Here is a 23,918-nt window from a genome sequence, read left to right as displayed (position 1 = left end):
TTCGTGGGTTCGTACTCTCCTATGTTTGCTATAATCTCGATAGTCACGGTTGTTGGGTTCGTGCTGCCCCATGTTTGCTATAATCGCGATAGTCACGGTTGGTGGGTTCGTGCTGTCCCATGTTTGCTATAATCGCGATAGTCACGGTTGGTGGTTTCGTGCTGTCCCATGTTTGCTATAATCTCGATAGTCACTAATTTCTATTGAGAAGTTGCATGGTTCATATTTCTCAAACTCTACTTATCTTCTGGTTTAAAAGTACTCCCCTGCTTTGAGAAATTTATAAAAAAAAATGATTTCAATGAGTCGGAATTGTGATTGTGCCACATGTTGGTATATATTTTCGCTGAACCATCGTACTGTTGTTAACTGATACATTTATTAAATTGGTTTAAGAGACCACAGAGTGTCCCTACCAAGTTAACAACTGTAAAATTTAAAAGATCAACTTCAGTCCGTCACAATGTGACATAGTGTATGCATGGAGTTTACTAGCCAGAAAACAAATATATGTGAAATATTAAACTAAATCGAGTAGTGCGAAACCCTGCTTTACCACTATCAATGCAAAACTCACTTGTAAGATTTGATCGATCACGCACCCGCAAATGCATAAAGATGGGTTACAATACAAGGGGATTTTTGCTGTCCTCATTTAAAACAAAGTAAAAAACTAAACGAAAGAAATGTTAGTAACCGTTACACTTGTATGTACAAAAACAACTGCCATGCAGAAAAAAAAATCAAAAATGTAGGGCAATGGATTTAAACTGTTATATCTAGAGAATGGGCATCATCACATTTCTTTTTTTTGTCATAATAAAAAAATCGGGCGCTATTATTTTTGTTTAATTTTACGCAAATCACGGTTCGGTTTTATTTCCGGAAAATTCTGCCTTACATAATAACTTACCATAGCCTTTTTCTAATTTTAGTTGTCTTTTTATCTTTTTGTTTGTTTGATGCCCATTTAATTTTGCGTGTTTTATCTACATTTTATTAGTCTTTAAAACCTCTCCCCTGCAGGTCGAGAATGGAGAAAAGAATATGTAACGTAAGAGGCGATTTATGAGGAACCTGCATGCAGAGATAAGGATTTACTTTTGTTACCTCAGGTCCGGGGAAAATAATAGGTCTGTTGTGTCCCAGTGCATGTGTATTGCACACAGTGATACAGTGTAACAATGGGGCCCCCTACATAATTTGGGGCCTTTATCATGTCTTCTACAAAGGGGACATTTAAGACACCAAATTTGATCTGCTACCCCCATTGCAACACTTGGGATCTTACTCGTTTCATATCTGTTCTGTCTTCTTTCTTTTTCATCTTATTTGGCGGTGTCTCCCTAGGCACCTGCCCTAATATGACCGTGTTTGACGAAGCGACCGAAATAAATCTGCTGCGCCAACTGCAATAGTTTGGATCTTTATATTGTCTCTACTTCTTACTATCTTTTATTTCCTAGCGTGTTGCTTGGCAATACCTCACTTCTGCTGGCTTTCATGTTGAGCGTTCGCCCAGGTGAGAAAGACAATTTGTTCTGAATGCCGGGATTTACTAAAGTCCCTATGGAAGTTGTTACATCCTTCTTAACGTTCAGCGTTTAGGTTATGGCAACAAATGATTCACCCATTGTCAGTATAACGTAACCGGGCAGAAAACTGTGCTGGGTAACTTCGGCATGGTTTGTCGGTGAGATAGCGCTATCACAAGGAGGCAAGTACACCAGCAAACCCTGTCTCCTGTACACAAACATGCATGCACGCTGACACAACACACATTGTAATGTCCAACACCTTTGTTTTTTCTTCAAAAACACCTTTATTTTTCCTAATTACAAACTTCCCTGGGGAAGGTAGAAAGCTGAAATACAAATACAAACAAGTATTAAGAAATATTGAAATACGCATTAACATTCCAAACATTCCATGAATACATGCTATCAAGGTTCCGAAACATCCTACATATAATTACATAATAACCGTGTCCTGAATGTATTTTAAGAATGATGTAAGTTTACATACAAATGATACAATGCTTTATGAACATGGTATAATGCTTTGTCTCTAAGGCCATACTATCATTCCCTTTTTGCTTATTTGGCAAAACAACTTATTACATACATCACATCGATAAGTTTCGTACTCTATCATAACGTGCACAACGAAATGTGTCTACACACAAAATCCTGACATTATGATAGTACATCCGATTATAGGTCATAGCCAAATGGATGAAATCGTATCTACATACAATATAAATTCACAATATCATGGAGAGGGGAATAAACTTACTCTGTGGGGGCCTTAATTTTCCTATTAGGTTCTTAAACCTTGTCCAAGTTTGCCGTACAGGCGCCATATTCCTTGTTCTACTCAAAGAGCATGCTGGGAAATCCGAAAGTGAAAGTAAACCTATCTACTTGAAACGTGTGACAAGGGAGGTAAATCCTATACTTATCGTAAAACTTCTAGATAATTGATGCGTTTACTTAACACACTGAAACTGAAACACGACATTCCCCGCCTGAGTTGATATTATCAACTCACCACACAATATTATAACAGATTGTCCTACAGGTTTCCAAATAAAACATGAAAAGTTCCGAGTCATTCCGAACACAAATACACTAATTGCGTAATTGGACGTATGTATGTCACTGGTACAGTGCCTCGCATCACACGAACTGATGCCTTCCGCACTAGTCCATCTGAACTGGGAAATACTCTCTCAACAAGACCGACTGGCCATTGATTGCGAGGGACACTAGAATCCATCATGAGAACAACCTCTCCAACTTCCAAATTCCTTCGTTCCTGCTGCCATTTCATCCTCAACTGAAGGTTTTGAAGGTACTGACTACTCCACCTATTCCAGAACTGATCAGCCAGTACCTGGACATGCCGCCATTGGGATTTGTACATATCTTTGATACCAAGTTCTTCAAATGGTTCTTCATCCTCATTTACTTTCTGGGTGATGAGCGCGCTCGGAGAAAGAATGGTAGGTGAATCTGGGTCACTAGAAACTGAAGTAATAGGTCTGCTGTTAATGATGGCACACACCTCTGCCATAAGTGTACACAACACTTCATGGGTAAGTTGTTTCCCTTGAACCTCACAAAGCATTGAGTCCAGAATTCTCCTAACAAGACCTATCATCCTTTCCCAGGCACCACCCATGTGTGACGCATGAGGAGGGTTAAACTTCCACACGACCTTGTGATGAACAAGAAAGCTTCCAATGTCCTGATCCTCTATGTTTATGGTGTTCATGCCAAGTTCACCTGTTGCTCCAACAAAGTTGGTTCCGCAGTCCGACCTAAATTCCCTGACAGGTCCTCGAAGTGATATGAATCTACGTAGGGAATTGATAAAGGAAGACGAGCTAAGCTCTTCCACAACTTCGATATGTATTCCTCGTGTGACGAGACAGGAGAACATGATAGCCCACCGTTTGGAATTGGCGATTCCTCCACGAGTACGACGTGTAGTTACGGACCAGGGACCAAAGGTATCGACTCCTACGTATGTGAACGGAGGGCTTGGGGTCAGACGATCCGATGGAAGATCAGACATTTTCTGGTGTTCCACCTTTCCTCTAAGTTTCTTACAGTTTACACACGCATGGAGAACAGAGTTGATTAAACGCTTCCCTCCTGTTATCCAATATCCAGCAGAGCGGATCGCACCCTCTGTGAGATGTCGTCCTTGATGATGAAGTTCTTCGTGATAATGTCTGACTAATAATTTAGCAACATGGTGACTTCCTGGAATTATAATAGGTGTTTTCTCCCCGGTCTCTAGCTTAGTGTTTTTGAGACGCCCGCCTACCCTTAACAAGCCGTTCTTATCCAGTACAGGTGAGAAGGTCAATAAACTGCTCGTTTTTGGAAGAAGCTTGTTTCCTTGTAGACAATGCAACTCGCTTGAATACATTTCCCTTTGTACTTCCTTCAATACTAGTAGTTCTGCTTCTTTACGTAAGTCCACGTTGTTCCGGGTGTCCAAATTGTCACACTTGTGGTGTGATGCTGCCGTTTGTTTGAGTCGTGAAATTGCTGATGTCAACCTTGTCCAAGAAGAGAACCTCTGAAAACGATTGTCACCGAGCCTCTCTGTAGTCACTAGTGCTGACGTCTTGAGGACATCTACCTTAGGTTGAATTTCCTTGTCCTGATCTGGATCGACTAGATCAAATGTTTTCTTTTCAGCGTCCTTGTCAAGAAAGGCGACTGGGCCTTTGAACCACTTACTATTGCGAAGATCGGATGCCTTCACTGGTCTTGTAGCCTGATCCGCAGGATTAGCAGTGGTAGGTACATAATTCCACTGTGCACTTGAGGACGACCTTAGGATTCTATTGACTCTGTTACTGACGTACACATGGAATCGTCGGGTTTTATTGTTGACATAACCCAAAACGACCTGACTGTCTGTGTAGAAATATGTAGCGTCTAATGAAACTGCTAAGTGTTTTGTTATGAAGTCTGACAGCTCAGTGGCCAGTACCGCTGCACACAATTCCAGTCTGGGAATGGTGTGTCCGTGTCTTGGCGCAACCTTGGATTTGCCAAGCACAAAACCAAGGCTCGAGTCACCGCTGGCATCATAGACCTTTAAATATCCTACAGTCCCAATGGCCTCCTTTGACGCGTCAGAAAACATGTGCAGTTCACGTCGCACACCCTCTTCTAGAGATATTTCTGTACAAATCCTTGGTATCTTCAGAGTTTCGAGATCTTTAAGTGACCTTTTCCATTCATCCCAGTGGGAACCTTCAACATTGTAGGGTAAAACTTCATCCCAACCAATGTCATTGTTGTGAATAGCCTCTCTCATTAACAGTCTTCCACCGAGTACAACGGGGGCCACAAACCCGAGAGGATCAAATATACTGTGTACTGTCGATAGTAAACCTCTCTTAGTGTAGGGCTTATCATCCTCTGAAACCTTGTAAGTAAAGATGTCTCTTGTGACATCCCAGCTTAATCCTAGACTCCTATGAACACTAGAAGTCCCTGTGGTGAAGTCCAACTCTGACATATTCTCCGCTAAGTCACTCAATGGGAAACTTGCGACGACATTTGCATTGTTAGAAATAATCTTATGCAGTCGAATATTTCCGCCTTGTTTCAGTCTTTCCTGTGTCTGCTTTACGAGATTCACTATATCCTCCTCATGTTGACGTGACACGAGGGCATCATCCACATAGAAATTTTCTCTCACATAATTGCAAACCTCATCGCAACGACTGCGATTTTCCTCGTGATCACACACTGCTTTGCGTAGCCCATGTGTAGCGACAGCTGGGGATGGTGAGTTGCCGAAAACGTGTACACGCATCCTGTATTCTGTGATTTCCCTCGCTGGGTCATTGTCCCTAAACCAAAGAAAGCGTAGCATGTTACGATGTTCTTCATGTACCTCGAAGTTGAAGAACATTTGTTCTACGTCTGCAGTTACAGCAATCCTTTCCTTTCGAAATTTCAACAGAACCCCAACCAGATTGTTGGTCAAATCTGGGCCTGTCAACAAGACATCATTTAACGATAAACCCTGGTACTTAGCCGAGGAATCGAAAACCACGCGGACTTTAGACGGTTTCTGAGGGTTATACACCCCAAAGATCGGTAAATACCAATGTTCTTCTTCCTCCCTTACATGTAGGGCCTCCTCTGCGTGCTTGTTATCGAATATTTTCTTCATGAACTGGACAAAATGTTCTTGTTTAACTGGGTCACGCTTCAAACTCTTCACGAGGTTTTCAGCTCTCTGCCGAGCCTGCTGATAGTTGTTCGGTAGCCTCTTACGACCCTTACGGAAAGGTAGTGGGGCACTCCAATTTCCATTAACTGACCTTGTAAATCCTTTCTTCATTATCCTTGAGAATTCTCTGTCCTCTTGGGATAAACCAATCTCCTCGTCATGCAGAGTTGTCTGGAATACATCCGAGTTCATATGCTCGTCCCTTAACTCGAAATTATCAGGGCATGGCTTCAACACAGACTCCCGACCATGGTCTTGTAAAACATGAGTCTTGTTAACACTCACAACATCCGAGGTGTGGACTTTTCCTAAACATGTTTCGCCAATGATCACCCAGCCTAAGCGGAGCTTTTGTGCGTATGGCTCGTCGTCTGATCCTATTCGCTGGTCAAGTATGTGATGAGCAGCAATCATGTCCCTGCCGATTAAAAGCAAGATCTGTGCTTCAGGGTCATATTCTGGTATGAATTGTTCTATATCATTAAGATGCTTATGATGCCTAGCCACTGCGGGGGTGGGAATTTCCTGTCGCTCATTGGGAATTTCATCGCACTCAATAAGAGTTGGACACCGGAGACTACAAGTTTGGTCCAAGGATTGGATGGTGTACCCTGTAGCACGCCTTCCAGACGTTGTCACTGTTCCAGCACATGATGACAATATATACTCCGTCTCACCGGAATTTTCATTGAAGTGTTGAAAGAATTCAGAACGGGCCAGCGAACGATTGCTTTGATCGTCTATTATGGCGTAAGCCTTTAGAGCTTCCTCCGGACGTCCGTTAGGGAAGACTTGAATGAGTATAGTTTTAGCACAGGATTTCCCTTTGAAGCTATTGGAGGTTCCACAGATCTGTGTACATTTATTCAACACTTTTGAATTGGTTCTAGGTGACTCACATTTCCTGTCCGATTCCCCGCCATGACTTGAGTCAGGTTCACAATGAAATGCAGTGCAGTGAGAGGCACTACCGCAGTTACCACATTTTATGTTTTGTGTACAATCCTTAGCCAGGTGCTTCCCTACACAACATTTAAAACATATTCCATACTTCAGTATAACATCCTTTTTCTCCGGGATTGACTTTGCCTGAAATGTTTTACAGTCTTTCAGGTTGTGTGCCGCCTTTTCTCCGTGGATCGGACAGGTATTCTCTAGATCTGTAGAGTTCTGATTTACCACATCCGTCTTCCTTGTAGAAAGCGTAAACTTAGTGTTAGAAGCATGAGCACTGCTACTGGAAACCTTTTTGTTGTTTGCAAAGGCCTTTACTGGTGTGGCTGAAACAGGTTCAAATTTGAAGCTGGGGTCATTCATCCTGCTGGCCATACTCCTGACAAATTCAGCAAATAACGTAAATGGTGGATAGAGTACGCCATGTTCTCTCTTATATCTCAAAGCACGATCTGTCCATTTTCCTTGCATGAAGCCTGGGAGTTTGTTTACAATGGGGTTGACCCCAGCTGACGAGTCCAAGTAAGCTAGGGATGAAGAGTAAAGCTCATCAAGCTTTAAAGATTCCAACTCTGTGAGAAGATCTGAGAGTTCATATATCTTCACACAGTCTTTATTGGCCAGTTTTGGAAGATTTTCAAGTCTTTGATGAAACGCTTGTACCACCAACTCTGGGGCTCCATACCGTTCATTAAGTCTGTCCCATATTTTTCTCACAGCCTCTGCCTCATTAGAATAGTTAGCAGCTCTCAAACTGTTGGCCTGTATGGATGATGCTGGGCCAAGCCACCGACATAATAAGTCTAATTCCTCAGGAGGGTTTACCTCTAGCTCTTTAGAGATGTTCATGAAACTTGACTTCCACACAAAATACCTCTCTGACCTGTCATTGAACTGGGAGAGTCGAGATAAAATCAAGTCCTTTTTCATGATGTATTTTGTAAGTTCTGTAACTCCTGGTGATTGGGTTGAGGTATGTGAATATCAGGGGGTATATGGTATTCCTGGCCATGTCTTGGACGGAATGGCCATGTTTCTGGGTTAAACTGAGTCCCAATATCGAGCTCACTTGCACTTGGAACAATGGAAAAGTGTCTGTGTACCTTTGGGGTTCTTTGTAAGCTAAATGTATGGGCAGTATCCTCAGGTTGCTGATCAGGTGTCACTGGAGATAAATCTGCTACATACTGTTCAGTACGCTGTTCCGATATTACTTTTAGATCCCCATCTTCAGACTTGTCGTCAAATAAAACCATGTCCTTCATTACCCCGAGTTCAGCCTCTGCCTCCTTTAAATCCCTCTTTGATTCAAGCAATTTTAAACGTACCTTAATGTCTTCACTTTCTTTCTGCTGTTCAGCTTGCTGTCTAAGAATAGCTGCTTCTTCCTCAGCAAACTGCCATCTTACCCTTGCAGCTTCCGTTTTAACCCTCTGGTTCATCAAAACTGAGGTTGCTGTTGAACTTGATGTTCTACTTGAATGGTGGGACCTAGACCTCAATGACATCACCTGCGAAGGAGCCTTTAAGCCTTTTGATATGTTTGTTTTAGCCTTCTCGTCATCCTTTACTTTATGTTCATGTCCTGTGACATATGGAGAGGTTTGATAAACCTTTTCATCTGAAGTTGAAGTATGCACGGTTTTTTGTTGATGTAAGCCTTGAATTGTTAGGTCTATCCTATCCAAAACACTTCTCGATATGAGTTGTTGGGAGGCCAACTCATTGTAACTCTCTCTCGTTCTTGTCCTCTCCAAAAATCCCATAAATCTCTCTACTTTAGGTTCATAACAATCTCTAGCCTTGATAAGCTTTTGCCTTAAATGTTCAGTGTCTTGCCCTTGATCTGTCTCTTTGCCTATCTCTGTGATGATCTGATCTATTTCTCTACGTAACACAGATAGTGTACTGCTAGATGATCCAACAAATTGTTGATAATTTGGTTGTGCCTTTTCTGCGAGTTTTCGGATGCGGGGGCCTTCCACTCCTAATTTCATACTGTCCATGTCGACAGACTTTCTACTGTAATGTCCAACACCTTTGTTTTTCTTCAAAAACACCTTTATTTTTCCTAATTACAAACTTCCCTGGGGAAGGTAGAAAGCTGAAATACAAATACAAACAAGTATTAAGAAATATTGAAATACGCATTAACATTCCAAACATTCCATGAATACATGCTATCAAGGTTCCGAAACATCCTACATATAATTACATAATAACCGTGTCCTGAATGTATTTTAAGAATGATGTAAGTTTACATACAAATGATACAATGCTTTATGAACATGGTATAATGCTTTGTCTCTAAGGCCATACTATCATTCCCTTTTTGCTTATTTGGCAAAACAACTTATTACATACATCACATCGATAAGTTTCGTACTCTATCATAACGTGCACAACGAAATGTGTCTACACACAAAATCCTGACATTATGATAGTACATCCGATTATAGGTCATAGCCAAATGGATGAAATCGTATCTACATACAATATAAATTCACAATATCATGGAGAGGGGAATAAACTTACTCTGTGGGGGCCTTAATTTTCCTATTAGGTTCTTAAACCTTGTCCAAGTTTGCCGTACAGGCGCCATATTCCTTGTTCTACTCAAAGAGCATGCAGGGAAATCCGAAAGTGAAAGTAAACCTATCTACTTGAAACGTGTGACAAGGGAGGTAAATCCTATACTTATCGTAAAACTTCTAGATAATTGATGCGTTTACTTAACACACTGAAACTGAAACACGACACACATGAAGGCACGTCCTTATATGACCTTAGCTGCTAATAAGACGTTAAACACATTTTTTAACAATCGGAATTTTTTTAGGTTCCCCTCTATATGTAAATGTGAAGGTGTCCATGTTTATTTTTGAGACTGTTCGGATAAACAAAATCGCTGACAGTGGGCCATCGTGAATTTTGACAGAAAGTACTAGACGGATCTTTCTCAAATTTTATACATGCGCTCCACTTTGTCCCTTGTTCAAAATACCCCTGGCTATAATGAGAATTCATCACGCATTGACATTACTTCTTAATATGACAGACAGGCGCGGATTTAGGGGGGGGGGGGCACAACTTGCAACGCTCGGCGGAAATATACTAGCATAAGTTGCATAATTATATTATTGACCGCTCGTTATAGATGATCTGAAAATTAATACCTTTATTGTAACCTTCCTAATCGTCCAGGCGATATTAATCATATCATTATACAAGAACGATAAAGGTTTTTTTCGGCTGACAATATTATGTATAATCGACTTAACATATCCATTCAATTATTTTGGTATTATATATACATAATTATTGTTGGAACTGTTTAACTATCTTGTATGTACAACATAATATCTCATTGTGGTACTTACAGCTTACCATCGTGTACGTAGAAGAAAGTATCTTCACATAGCATACTATTGTGTACGTAGTAATAAGTTGTACGTACCAGAATGAGATGATATGCTGTACTTACAAGTATGATAATTTTAAATTAAATTTAAAGGTGACGCGTATGTGCCTCCTAAGTTGTAGCATTTTAGCCTGATAGCTTAGCAAATGAACCACCTATGATAATTTGCACGCCCTTACATGAGTTAATCAGCGTGGACATTTCAGATATCATTGTCTACACATATCATTGTCTACAATAGTGAATTAGTCAACAATTATAAAACGCGAGACTATATCAGGGGCGGGTCCAGGTGAGGGCGTAATGGGCGTACGCCCCCCCCTTTCCAAAAAAAAAAAGATTTTTTTTTATCGTTATCTGCTAATATTGTATTGAATATGGCAATTTATCATATTCATAAATTAAAGACATACTCTGATAAAAAAAAATGTCAAACAATGACACTTCAACTATAAAATATACATGCTCCAAGTCAGGAACCGTTACATTAGTGCATTTCACAATTATTTTATGTTTTTTAGCAAAAAAAAGGTCCAAAACTTTTTTTCCCTCGCTCCGCCCGGCGACAAATTTTCTTTCAAATATCCTAGAAACGCCCCTGTATATAGCTAGTGGCCTTGGTTGTCGCACTGATTTGAACTTACCGTTTGTTTAGCAACTTAGTGATGCCATGAGTAACTCATTAATTAAACAGCAACGATGTTATGGTGTTATTTGTTCTTTTGTACAACAAACGTTCAATGTCTGAAGACTAGATTTTTATTTTGACGGTGGACCTCTCGTACCTCCTTGCGGGCGGGACGCCAAATTCGGTAATAATGAACAGGCCCCCTGTGGATTCATACATTTGTCATCACCAGGTTGCCCCTATAATAATACCATCTGACTTCTAAAACACACTGTTGATAGAGAATTTGAACCGAAACTTTAATTTTCTTTCCAGTACACAAAAAAAGTCTCTGGGCCATACTTAAAATATGTTTTTTTCTTCTTGTTAATTAAACGTATAAACAATCCTCAGAACACGGAAAATCGCTTCTGAGACGTTCTAGAAAACACATTTTTTGGGGGGAGATCCACCATACCCCCCTTACGGGGAGGGGGTCTGTACCCTCCCACTCCTCGCGCTACGCGCTCGGGCTGCTGCCTTTCGCAGCACACTGTTGACTATTGACAAAAAATTATCGCCCCCCCCCCTTTTAGGAAATCCTGGTTCCGCCCCTGACAGATGTACAATTTATAGCATTTTGCATATAATTATGCAACATATAGTTTGCCAAAATGGCAAAATACAAATGATAATACAAGGTTGAAGTTAATGTACATTGTACAATATTTCCATCAGTATTTCAAATATGGGACTAGGTAATAATGCCTGTAGAGAAAATAAAGAATAACGAAGATAAAATATAACGTTTTGAAGATTTGATAAAGATCCTTTAACGGTGAGCGCCAAAATTCTTCAAGGATCTTTTTTTTTCTACGGAGAAAATTTAAACCAACGCATATCTACCTGTGTTTTATCGATGTCATCTATTTGATTTAAAATGTCTCACGTTTAATCAATGACTGTTGTGGTGTATCTTTTAAAAAAAGGTATTAGTTTATAATCAATAGGTGGAAGCAAATAAGCCGCTTTTGCGGTTAGATCTGCCTACTTATTACCTGTTATAACCTGAACCCAACATCATTTTACAGAGCATGATGTTGAATTATCAAATGGCAAATCACGCTGTCTTGCTACCACCTGTTGATTTTAAACTTCATTTTACAGATTTTACTACGGTATAACCAATTTTGTAAGTTTAAAGTAGCAAAATAATTTGAATCGGTGCGTAGACAACCCATTACATCTCGTAAAACCTAAAATCGGTGAATTGTATACTAGCTATATAAAAAAAACTGTCGAGAAGGGGTTGTCCTTGCCCGTCTCCGGGTCGTTTATTAATTACCCATATCATGTATGAAGTGCGAAGACCAGCATAAATGCTCAGCAGGTCAAGAACCATTACAGTGAATCAATTGTTGATATATTACATTGTCCTTGAGTTAAATATTTTTCAAAATAATGTAACGCATCATAAACCTCTTTTCGAAATAGTAAAAAGCTGTATTATTTTGGGCTACCTACAAACTGTTGGTTGGTTCAAAAAGATATAACAAGCCCTACCCACTTTTATCGTTGAAGTTGATGTTTGTCTTTAACTGCTTCGTTCGTTTGCTATTTCCTACTTACAGTTGTGTGATCGCACAACGCACCAAAAATAGCGTGCGCACACCGTGCATACATCGTTCACACACCGTCCGCACATCGTCCACACATGGTGCGCACAACTGTGCGATTTAACAATCGTTCGCCCCGTTGTGCGCTTCTCTCCGCGTATGGAACACTGTATATATTAATTGCTCATCAAATTAATTATAATTATGTTTAATTGTACAATGCGTGTAACAGTGGCCGTTAGACTGTCAAGAATTGGTTTAGCTCCCAGGTAACAGAACAGATAAATAACATTTTGATGATTGACCGGAGTTTTACCTGGCCTGTGCCTGATAAAGACAGCTGATATGTGATACCGTATGACCGTTATGAAATCACAACTGGACGTGAAATATTTGTTATTTGCATTCGTTTTGGTCTATAGCACCCCTTCAAATGGATTTTCACACCTAGGCGGGTTACGTAAATGGCCCGGGTAGGGGACACTACGGTCCAGGTACAGGTTCAAATTGGCTATGTTTACCTGTATACGTGACCGTGTCAATACATGCATGTGTTATGTTACATATGTAAATTTGGATCGTTTAAAAAACACCGAAAACACCATTTCTAAATTCAAGAAAATAAAGATAGAAAGATCAGCTTATATTTGAAGCTAGAATTTAGAAATATACTTAAAAATCAAGTGAATATGTTTAAACACGAAGCCGTATTTATTGTTAAGCCACTTCTCATCCTTTGTCCTCACAAATGAGCGCAATCAATAATCGTCCAGATTTGAATCGTTCGCACACCGTGAACACATCGTGCACGTTCCGTGCGCACATCGCTCGCACACCGCACATCGTGTAACTTTGTGCATTCCCACAACTGTATCTGGTATAACCTGAACCCAACATCATTTTACAGAGCATTACCAGATAATGAAATGGTAAATCACGCTGTCTTGCTACCACCTGTTGATTCTAAACTTCATTTTACAGATTGTACACCGGTAATAACGAATTTTGTAAGGTTAAAGTAGCACAATAATTTGAATCGGTGCGTAGACAACCCATTACATCTTGTAAAACCTTAAATCGGTGAATTGTATACTAGCTATATAGAAAACTGTCGAGAAGGGGTTGTCCTTGCCCGTCTCTGGGTCGTTTATTAATTACCCATCCTTATTTATGAAGTGCGAAGACCAGCATAAATGCTCAGCATGTCAAGAACCATTACAGTGAATCAATTGTTGATATATTACATTGTCCTTGAGTTAAATATTTTTCAAAATAATGTAACGCATCATAAACCTCTTTTCGAAATAGTAAAAAGCTGTATTATTTTGGGCTACCTACACACTGTTGGTTGGTTCAAAAAGATATAACAAGCCCTACCCACTTTTATCTTTGAAGTTGATGTTTGTCTTTAACTGCTTCGTTCGTTTAATATTTTCTTGTTACAGTTGTGTGACCGCACAACGCACCAAAAATAGCGTGCGCACACTGTGCATACATCGTTCACACATGGTGCGCACAACTGTGCGATTTAACAATCGTTTGCCCCGGTGTGCGCTTCCCTCCGCACAACTGTGCGATTTGGTATCATTTGTAGATCAAAATTACGGAATGACGAAAATACGATTATGTACACTTTGTGTGTATATGTAATTTCCCATCACAATAATCATGATTATACAATTGCACAATGCGGGTTAAACAGTATTACAGCGACCGTTAGGCTGTCAAGAATGGGTTGGCTCCAAGGTAACCGAACAGGTAAATAAAAATTTGATGAGTGTCCGGGGTTTTACATGACCAGTGCCTGACACACACAGCTGATATGCGATACCGTATGACCGTAATGAATAGTATTTGTTATTTGCATTCGTTTGCCTATAGCTTCCATTCACTTTGATTTTCACACCCCCGGCCTTACCCGACGAGTTACGTTAGTGCCCCAGGCGGGGGAAAAACTACGGTCCAGGTACAGTGTACATGTACAAAGTGGTTATGTTTACCTGTAAACGGGATTGTGTTGTAATTTTACATGTGTCGATTAAGTTTGTTTAAAAACACCGAAAACACAATTTCTAAATATAAGAATTTATAGACAGAAAAATAAGTTTATATATGTAGCTAGAATATGGAATCATACGTAAAAATCAAGTTTATCTGTTTAAACACGAAACCGTATAAATTGTTAAGGCATTCCTCAATTTATACCAACCACGAATGTTATCGCACAACGTTCGTCCATCATGTGCACGCAATGATCGTCCAGCTTTTTATCGTTCGCCCATCGCGCACACACCGTTCACACACTGTTCACACTCCGTGCGCACATCGTGTAACGTTGTGCAATCCCACAACTGTATTATTAGTCCTACTGGCCCCTTTCCTAAAATCCTAAACAAACTCCTAAGACTAGTAAGTGTCACCTTTTTATGGGGGAGGGTGAAATATATTAATGTAATAAAATTGAGCATGGATCATTAATAAGTATAGGCAACAAGACGAAATATCATACCTCTTAATATGTTATTTTTCTTTTGTATTTGTTGCAGGAAAATCAATCAAGATAGCAGTCGTTGGACAATGTATGACTCTCTCACTCATAGGCCTTTCTGTAGTGATTTTTATTTTTGTTTGCCATACAAAACTTATCTTACCTAAGTTTAAACTGTTTCATAGACAGTCCTATCGAGTTCAGGGTAGTAGTGTTCAACCACAGTTCAAAACGGATTCCTTCTCTAGTACTTATTTCAAACAGAAAAACTTCTCTCCGTTAGCAAACGTGGTCAAACAAGCAGGACACGACGGGGAACAGACGTTATCAATTTAGTCTTAAGTTTACAACTACAATGCAAACAATCGTGAGCAAACGAAACTTCAATCAAAAGCAGAAAATTGTTCATACTACAGCGCAGATCAGAGAAAACCACCAAACGATAGAAAATATTACTTCAGTACATTCTCTGCAAAAAATGACCCCAGAGTACACCACTGGTAAGAAAAAGCCTGGTTTACCGAAAGATCCTTTGACAACTACAGAAAAGTGGACGGATCAAACTGTACAAGACACAGGGGACCAACGATTTCTCGTGTTTCGATATCTTGGTAGGTTTGGCAATGTTATGTTCATATATGCATCATGTTATAGTCTTGCTCTCAAACACAATCGAACGCTATTTATGTCTAAAACAGACAAAATATACCAACCATTTGCAAATATACCATCACCACGGACACCAGATAAAAAGCGTTGTAAAGGCAAAGAAGTAACTTTTAAACAAAAACGGTCCAGATACTATGAGAATTTAAACTTATCAGAAACAAACGCCTCCTGTGTGAGAATCGATGGTTTTCTTCAATCATGGAAATATTTTGAAGATTATTTCGATGATATTCGATATCAGTTCATGTGGAAGACTTCTGTCAGAGAAAAGGCTCTACAGACTATAAAGACACTAAAAAATCAAACATGGCCGGATATCCCTTCTTCAAATATAACAACTGTAGGTATCCACGTTCGCCGCGGTGATTACGTTACATCAAAACGCCCAATGGCAGATCGCGCATATTTTGAATCTGCAAAAGAGTATTTTCTTAAGAATTTTTCGAATGTTCTTTTTATTGCTATAACATCGCCAAACAAAAACGACCGAGCTTGGTGTGTAGATAACATACAAAATGGAAGTGGCGTGACCGTGATTGCAGGATCCAGGGACAAATTCGTTGACATGGCACTACTGTCCATGACGGATCACGTCATTATATCAACCGGGACGTTTGGATGGTGGGCTGAATTTCTGAACAAAGGGAGAGTACTCCATTTTGACTGGATCCCTGTGAATCATAGTCGGTTTAACAGAGATGATTATATTTTACCCCACTGGATTGGGGTTAAAGCCGTTAACAGTTTTAAAAATAATGTGTCTATCTTTCAAACTGTTCCATTATAATGAGGCAATTGTAATAGTCCATGAGCCAAGCGCAGAAATATAGTTTTAAAGAAAAAAATCAAAATCTAGTCGTCGCAACTTTTGAAATATGTTTTTATTTTATCATTTTTTATTTCAGAGCTGACTTTCAAAGAATTGTAAAATCATAATTTGGTCGGTATAAAAACTATATTTCTATGTATCAGGTTCAAAATATTAAAAGGATTATGATAATATTTAGCCGGAAATAACCAAGAACATTTTCTTTACCCAAAACATTATATAAATATATCGCCGTTTGATTATAGATTGAAAACGAAATGTCTCTTCTAAGTTTAAAGAAATATTTGTTTCTAGTATATGGAGAATTTACTTGATGAATAAATCTTATTTACAAACGTGATGGGTTGGTGTTGTGTGTCTCCTGTTAAGGACCACTGACGAAACCGTTATCGAACTTTTCTTGTGGCACCTGTCTACTCTCTATTCGGTAATCTTTACCTCGGTAACCTTAGCTGTAAACAAGAGGCAAACGTGCAGCTTTTTAGATAAGGGCAACGACTGGTTTACCCGATGTAATATGTATTGCTTTTCTATCTCACATCGAAATTCCCGTATCAATAAGCACTTCAAATATCACAATTAATAAGAAATTGAAAATCAAATATTGGTTGGTTATAACCTTATAATGATAAGGTTCCTTGTCTGTCACTACCTGACGATCGATGGCGAGATGTTTTCTAGCTAAAACATATTTACTTCAGGCTCAAAATAATACGCCTCAAATTTGTATCACAAAAACGTTGGTTAAGTTTGGTTAGTCCAAGTGAAATACCCATTTGTCTTATTCTAAAACACAGTCTTATTTTATTGGGCGTGGTCCCGTCAGCACAATATATCGTTCTTCGACAGAAAACAACAATAAAACATCACAACATTAAATCAAAAGAAAAGTGTTTAAGTCTTATTTCCCGCTAGCGTATACGTTATCAGTACATATACAGCTGTAAATTTCACGAATTCACCGACTTCTATCATGTGACATCTTGTTGTGATACACGTTACGGGAGATGATCATATTTCAACCTTTCATGTATGGCAATCAGATCATCATTTGTTACTTGGCGACGTTGACAGTAATGCAGCATATACACATTTGTCCTTGAATTACAAAATCTCGAGTTGTGAAGGCTATATCTGATAATGTAAACAGACTTTGAGGACAGCATGTTGGCGAATGAAGTACTATAATATGTTGATGGTGATACGATTACCACGTCTTTTTATGTAAAAAATGCCAATAATATAATTTTACATGCAATCAAGAGTATGATAACCACAACAAAGAAGTTTGACGGGCTCAAATGAATTTGGAAATGTACTCGAAATGAACATGGTTTCAAATGTATATCGACGTCGTATTTGCATTTCACCGAGACTATTCACTGAACACTTATACACAAAATATCATATTGCCAATGACGTAAACAAGTGATTTATATTGCACACAACATACACGAGATTATATATGATCATTGTTCATGTCAACAGTTTCTTAGTCTAATTCACATTTTGGTCATGTTGTACGTCATCTGAACACCTTTCTCATCCACGAGTAGAGTCTGAAACATAAAACAGATATAAAACGTAAAGTAACGTTTACTTTAAGTCAATGTTTATACAGCAAAATATCTCGAAAAAATGCGAAGCTTTGTTATATTTGTCAAAGTGAATTTACGCTGTGGTTTGTTTGTCCAAATAGGTTTACACTATGTAATATGTGCCCATGTGTGTTGACGCTGTTGTATATTTGTCAATTAAGGTTGACGCTGTGATATATGTGACTATGTGGATTGCCGCTGTGGTGTGTTTGTTTGTCCAAGTGTGTTTACGCTGTGGTATATGTGCCAATGTGTGTTGACGCTGTGGAATATGTGACAATGTGGATTGACGCTGTGGTATGTTTGTTTATCCAAGTGTGCTGACGCTGTTGTATATTTGTCCATGCGTGTTGAGGCTGTGGTATATTTTCTATGTGTGTTGACACTGTGGTATATTTGTCCATGCGTGTTGACGCTGTGGTATATTTGTCCATTCGTGTTGAGGCTGTGGTATATTTTCCAAGTGTGTTGACGCTGTGGTATATTTTCCATGTGTGTTGCCCCTGTGGTATATTTTCCGTGTGTGTTGACGCTGTGGTATATTGTCCGTGTTTGTTGACGCTGTGGTATATGTTCCATGTGCGTTGACGCTGTTGTACCTTTGTCGATGTGTTTTGACGCTGTGGTATATTTTCCATGTGTGTTGACGCTTTGATATATTTGTCCATGCGTGTTGACGCTGTGGTATATTTTCCATGTGTGTTGACGCTTTGATATATTTGTCCATGCGTGTTGACGCTGTGGTATATTTGTCCATTCGTGTTGAGGCTGTGGTATATTTTTCATGTGTGTTGACGCTGTGGTATATTTTCAATGTGTGTTGCCCCTGTGGGATATTTTCCGTGTGTGTTGACGCTGTGGTATATTGTCCATGTGTGGTGACGCTTTGGTATATTTTCCAGGTGTGTGGACTCTGTGGTAAATTTTCCATGTTTGTCGACGCTTTGGTATATTTTCCATGTGTGTTGACGCTGTGGTATATGTTCCATTTGTGTTGACGCTGTTGTACCTTTGTCGACGTGTTTTGACGCTGTGGTATATTTCTCCATGCGTGTTGACGCTGTGGTATATTTTCAATGTGTGTTGCCCCTGTGGGATATTTTCCGTGTGTGTTGACGCTGTGGTATATGTTCCATGTTTGTTGACGCTGTTGTACCTTTGTCGGTGTGTTTTGACGCTGTGGTATATTTCTCCATGCGTGTTGACGCTGTGGTTTATTTTCCATGTGTGTTGATACTGTGGGATATTTGTCCATGCGTGTTGACGCTGTGGAATATTTTCCATGTTTGTTGACGCTGTGGTATATGTTCCATGTTTGTTGACGCTGTTGTACCTTTGTCGGTGTGTTTTGACGCTGTGGTATATTTTCCATGTGTCTTGGCGCTTTGGTATATTTTCCATCTTTGTTGACGCTTTGGAATATTTTCCATGTTTGTTGACGCTGTGGTATATGTTCCATTTGTGTTGACGCTGTTGTTCCTTTGTCGATGTGTTTTGACGCTGTGGTATATTTCTCCATGCGTGTTGACGCTGTGGTATATTTTCAATGTGTGTTGCGCCTGTGGGATATTTTCCGTGTGTGTTGACGCTGTGGTATATTTTCAATGTGTGTTGCCCCTGAGGGATGTTTTCCGTGTGTGTTGACGCTGTGGTATATTTTCAATGTGTGTTGCCCCTGAGGGATGTTTTCCGTGTGTGTTGACGCTGTGGTATATGTTCCATGTTTGTTGACGCTGTTGTACCTTTGTCCATGTGTTTTGACGCTGTGGTATATTTCTCCATGCGTGTTGACGCTGTGGTTTATTTTCCATGTGTGTTGATACTGTGGGATATTTGTCCATGCGTGTTGACGCTGTGGTATATTTTCCATGTGTCTTGGCGCTTTGGTATATTTTCCATCTTTGTTGACGCTTTGGTATATTTTCCATGTTTGTTGACGCTGTGGTATATTTTCCATGTTTGTTGGCGCTGTAGTTCCTTTGTCGATGTGTTTTGACGCTGTGGCATATTTGTCCATGCGTGTTGACGCTGTGGTATATTTTCCATTTGTGTTGACGCTTTGGTATATTTTCCATGTTTGTTGGCGCTGTAGTTCCTTTGTCGATGTGTTTTGACGCTGTGGTATATTTCTCCATGCGTGTTGACGCTGTGGTATATGTCCCATGTTTGTTGACGCTGTTGTACCTTTGTCGATGTGTTTTGACGCTGTGGTACATTTGTCCATGCGTGTTGACGCTGTGGTATATTTTCCATGTGTCTTGACGCTTTGGTATATTTTCCATCTTTGTTGACGCTTTGGTATATTTTCCATGTTTGTTGACGCTGTAGTACCTTTGTCGATGTGTTTTGACGCTGTGGTATATTTTCCATTTGTGTTGACGCTTTGGTATATTTTCCATGTGTGTTGACGCTTTGGTATATTTTCCATGTGTGTTGACTCTGTGGTATATGTTCCATGTACGTTGACGCTGTTGTACCTTTGTCGATGTGTTTTTACGCTGTGGTATATTTGTCAATGCGTGTTGAGGCTGTGGTTTATTTTCCATGCGTGTTGACACTGTGGTATATTTGTCCATGCGTGTTGACGCTGTGGTATATTTGTCCATGCGTGTTGACGCTGTGGTATATTTGTCCATGCGTGTTGACGCTGTGGTATATTTGTCCATGCGTGTTGACGCTGTGGTATATTTGTCCATGCGTGTTGACGCTGTGGTATATTTGTCCATGCGTGTTGACGCTGTGGTATATTTGTCCATGCGTGTTGACGCTGTGGTATATTTGTCCATGCGTGTTGACGCTGTGGTATATTTGTCCATGCGTGTTGACGCTGTGGTATATTTGTCCATGCGTGGTGACGCTGTGGTATATTTGTCCATGCGTGTTGACGCTGTGGTATATTTGTCCATGCGTGTTGACGCTGTGGTTTATATTGTCATTGTGTGTTGACGCTGTGGTTTATTTTTCCAGGTGTGTTGACGTTATGGTATATGTGGCGATGTGTGTTGACGCTGTTGTATATTTGTCCATATGTGTTGACGTTATGCTCTTCGTGTGTTGACGCTGTTGTATATTTGTCCATGTGTATTTACGCTGTGGTATATGTGCCAATGTGTGTTGACGTTATGGTTTATATGTCGATGTGTGTTGACGCTGTTGTATATTTATCCATGTGTGTTGACGCTGTGACTTAAGGGCCAATGTGTGATGACGCTGTGGTCTCTTTGCTTCTCGCAAGGAAGCAAATACACCAACCACATTCTGTCTTAAGTAGACATACACGTATATCCTTCAGCCAATGATGCACGTACTTAGATGTCCTTAGCTGATAACAGGACGTTGATCAAATTCAAACCGAAACAGTTTAAGACTAAGGGAAACATATATATTGAATTTCAGAAAGATTTGACTTGGGAAATAGCGGCAACAGTATAGAACTCTCAAATTTATACGATTACGACGATGACCGTCGTATTTTTTATCAGTCCTTTGTAAACGTGCATGATAAAGGACCAAAGGAATCGATTACGTACTTCGTGTGAAACAGCAACAACAGCAATTGTTTAAGTACGGACGAAGAACGATGTTAACACCTACCGCCTGATAATGGTAAGCTAACAAAGGTATCAAGACAATTAATTCAAATTACTTGTCAATGAAATGCTTCATGACATTTTTTTCGTTTGTGAAGTCTTAATCACTATTTGTCAACTGGGAGAGAATGAATGCATGACACGATTTGATGTTGATATAAGATCCTCTAAGCTAAGGTATGGTATACAATGATAAGACACTTTTTAATGGCGTCGTCATCCGTGTACAGCGTCTTCCAATGACCTTAGCTTATGCAAAGATATTCAATCACAACTCAATAATTTCCTGCATGTATCAAGTAAGTAATTTACTGGCTTTAGAAGAACTATTGGTCTCCACCATAAAACGATCGCACCAAGTCTTAAAATTCCCTTATTTTATCTGCTGCCCGCACTTTTTCGTTTCCTATCTTTCTTCCTTTTTATCTACTTTCCCTTTCACTTATTAACTTTCTAAGCACCCGTCCTTATACGACGCTTGCTGTTGTCTCCCTAGACACCCGTCCTTATACGACGCTTGCTGTTGTCTCCCTAGGCACCCGTCCTTATACGACGCTTGCTGTTGGCTCCCTAGACACCCGTCCTTATACGACGCTTGCTGGTGTCTCCCTAGACACCCGTCCTTATACGACGCTTGCCGTTGTCTCCCTAGACACCCGTCCTTATACGACGCTTGCCGTTGTCTCCCTAGACACCCGTCCTTATACGACGCTTGCTGTTGTCTCCCTGGGCACCTGTCCTTATACGACGCTTGCTGTTGTCTCCCTAGACACCTGTCCTTATACGACACTTGCTGTTGCGAGGACGTTAAACCCCTGACAAACAAAATCTTACTGTAATTACCGTCTTAACACTTATTTGCATCGCTGTTAATTTTATTTAATAATTTAGCCTTTTTGCACTGCATACACTTTAATGAAGGTACAGTATATGATAATACTGAGGAAATTGTAGTGGAGAATTTTTTCAGACTAGAAAACAGTATTAGGATCGACAACTTTTGGAAGAGATTGATTCTATCGGTGTAATGTTTAGTATGTGAACCCTGTTTGGTACATTCGTAGTATACTTGAACATGTAATAAGACATATATAAGGATTGAATGGATTTTTTCATGTATATTGTGGCAATGAATAGCAGAAGCTGATCAACATATCCTGTGGAGCGCCTTAGCGCTCCTCAGAAGATATGTAGATCAGTTAGTGCTTCTGAGAAGATATGTAGATCAATTAGCGCTCCTCAGAAGATATGTAGATCAGTAAGCGCTTCTCAGAAGATATGTAGATCAGTAAGTGCTCCTCGGAAGATATTTAGATCAGGTAGTGCTCCTCAGAAGATATGTAGATCAGTTAGCGCACCTCGGAAGATATTTAGATCAGTTAGCGCTCCTCAGAAGATATGTGGATCAGTTAGCGCTCCTCAGAAGATATGTAGATCAGTAAGCGCTTCTCAGAAGATATGTAGATCAGTAAGTGCTCCTCGGAAGATATGTAGATCAGGTAGTGCTCCTCAGAAGATATGTAGATCAGTTAGCGCACCTCGGAAGATATTTAGATCAGTTAGCGCTCCTCAGAAGATATGTGGATCAGTTAGCGCTCCTCAGAAGATATGTAGATCAGTAAGCGCTTCTCAGAAGATATGTAGATCAGTAAGTGCTCCTCGGAAGATATGTAGATCAGTTAGTGCTGCTCAGAAGATATGTAGATCAGTTAGCGCTTCTCAGAAGATATGTAGATCAGTTAGCGCTCCTCGGAAGATATGTAGATCAGTAAGCGCTCCTCAGAAGATATGTACATCAGTTAGCGCTCCTCAGAAGATATGTAGATCAGTAAGCGCTTCTCAGAAGATATGTAGATCAGTAAGTGCTCCTCGGAAGATATGTAGATCAGTTAGTGCTGCTCAGAAGATATGTAGATCAGTTAGCGCTTCTCGGAAGATATGTAGATCAGTAAGCTCTCCTCAGAAGATATGTAGATCAGTTAGCGCTTCTCAGAAGATATGTAGATCAGTTAGCGCTCCTCAGAAGATATGTGGATCAGTTAGCGCTCCTCAGAAGATATGTAGATCAGTAAGAGCTTCTCAGAAGATATGTAGATCAGTAAGTGCTCCTCGGAAGATATGTAGATCAGTTAGTGCTGCTCAGAAGATATGTAGATCAGTTAGCGCTTCTCGGAAGATATGTAGATCAGTAAGCTCTCCTCAGAAGATATGTAGATCAGTTAGCGCACCTCAGAAGATATGTAGATCAGTTAGCGCTCCTCAGAAGACATGTAGATCAGTTAGCGCTCCTCAGAAGATATGTAGATCAGTTAGCGCGCCTCAGAAGATATGTAGATCAGTTAGCGCTCCTCAGAAGACATGTAGATCAGTTAGTGCT

At 40.0% G+C, this 23,918-nt stretch overlaps 3 protein-coding genes across 3 annotated transcripts in view; all 3 read right to left on the bottom strand.

Annotated features, from left to right (window-relative positions):
- Nucleotides 1-1,769: 1,769 nt before the first annotated feature.
- On the bottom strand, nucleotides 1,770-7,764 carry LOC110453467. Its single transcript, XM_021502420.1, has 2 exons — nucleotides 2,296-7,764; nucleotides 1,770-1,864 (listed from the first exon to the last, which is right to left on the bottom strand). The coding sequence occupies exon 1, from the start codon at nucleotides 7,651-7,653 to the stop codon at nucleotides 2,611-2,613; it is 5,043 nt and encodes a 1,680-aa protein (XP_021358095.1). The 5' UTR covers nucleotides 7,654-7,764; the 3' UTR covers nucleotides 1,770-1,864; nucleotides 2,296-2,610.
- On the bottom strand, nucleotides 7,708-9,472 carry LOC110453468. The gene is made up of 3 exons (XM_021502421.1): nucleotides 9,259-9,472; nucleotides 7,827-8,827; nucleotides 7,708-7,737 (listed from the first exon to the last, which is right to left on the bottom strand). Exons 2-3 carry the CDS (start codon nucleotides 8,727-8,729, stop codon nucleotides 7,708-7,710), a joined length of 933 nt encoding a protein of 310 aa, XP_021358096.1. The 5' UTR covers nucleotides 8,730-8,827; nucleotides 9,259-9,472.
- Nucleotides 9,473-17,217: 7,745 nt separating this feature from the next.
- Nucleotides 17,218-23,918, bottom strand: part of LOC110453469 (fatty acid-binding protein-like) — a 24,143-nt gene continuing 17,442 nt past the window's right edge. Inside the window, exon 4 of the mRNA XM_021502422.1 lies at nucleotides 17,218-17,912. Coding sequence (XP_021358097.1) covers nucleotides 17,856-17,912 — 57 coding nt within the window. The 3' untranslated portion in view covers nucleotides 17,218-17,855. The remainder of the gene's footprint in view (nucleotides 17,913-23,918) is intronic.

This window comes from Mizuhopecten yessoensis, unplaced genomic scaffold, assembly GCF_002113885.1.
Source record: "Mizuhopecten yessoensis strain PY_sf001 unplaced genomic scaffold, ASM211388v2 scaffold7325, whole genome shotgun sequence".
Lineage (NCBI taxonomy): Eukaryota > Metazoa > Mollusca > Bivalvia > Pectinida > Pectinidae > Mizuhopecten > Mizuhopecten yessoensis.
This window is presented reverse-complemented; position numbering and strand designations above follow the sequence as displayed.

Coding starts and splice junctions, on each gene's coding strand:
- LOC110453467 (XM_021502420.1), bottom strand. CDS start 7,653: ATGAAAAAGGACTTGATTTTATCTCGACTCTCCCAGTTCAATGACAGG.
- LOC110453468 (XM_021502421.1), bottom strand. CDS start 8,729: ATGGACAGTATGAAATTAGGAGTGGAAGGCCCCCGCATCCGAAAACTC. Junction 7,738..7,826: donor GCTTACAAAGAACCCCAAAG/GTACACAGACAC, acceptor ATTCCGTCCAAG/ACATGGCCAGGAATACCATA.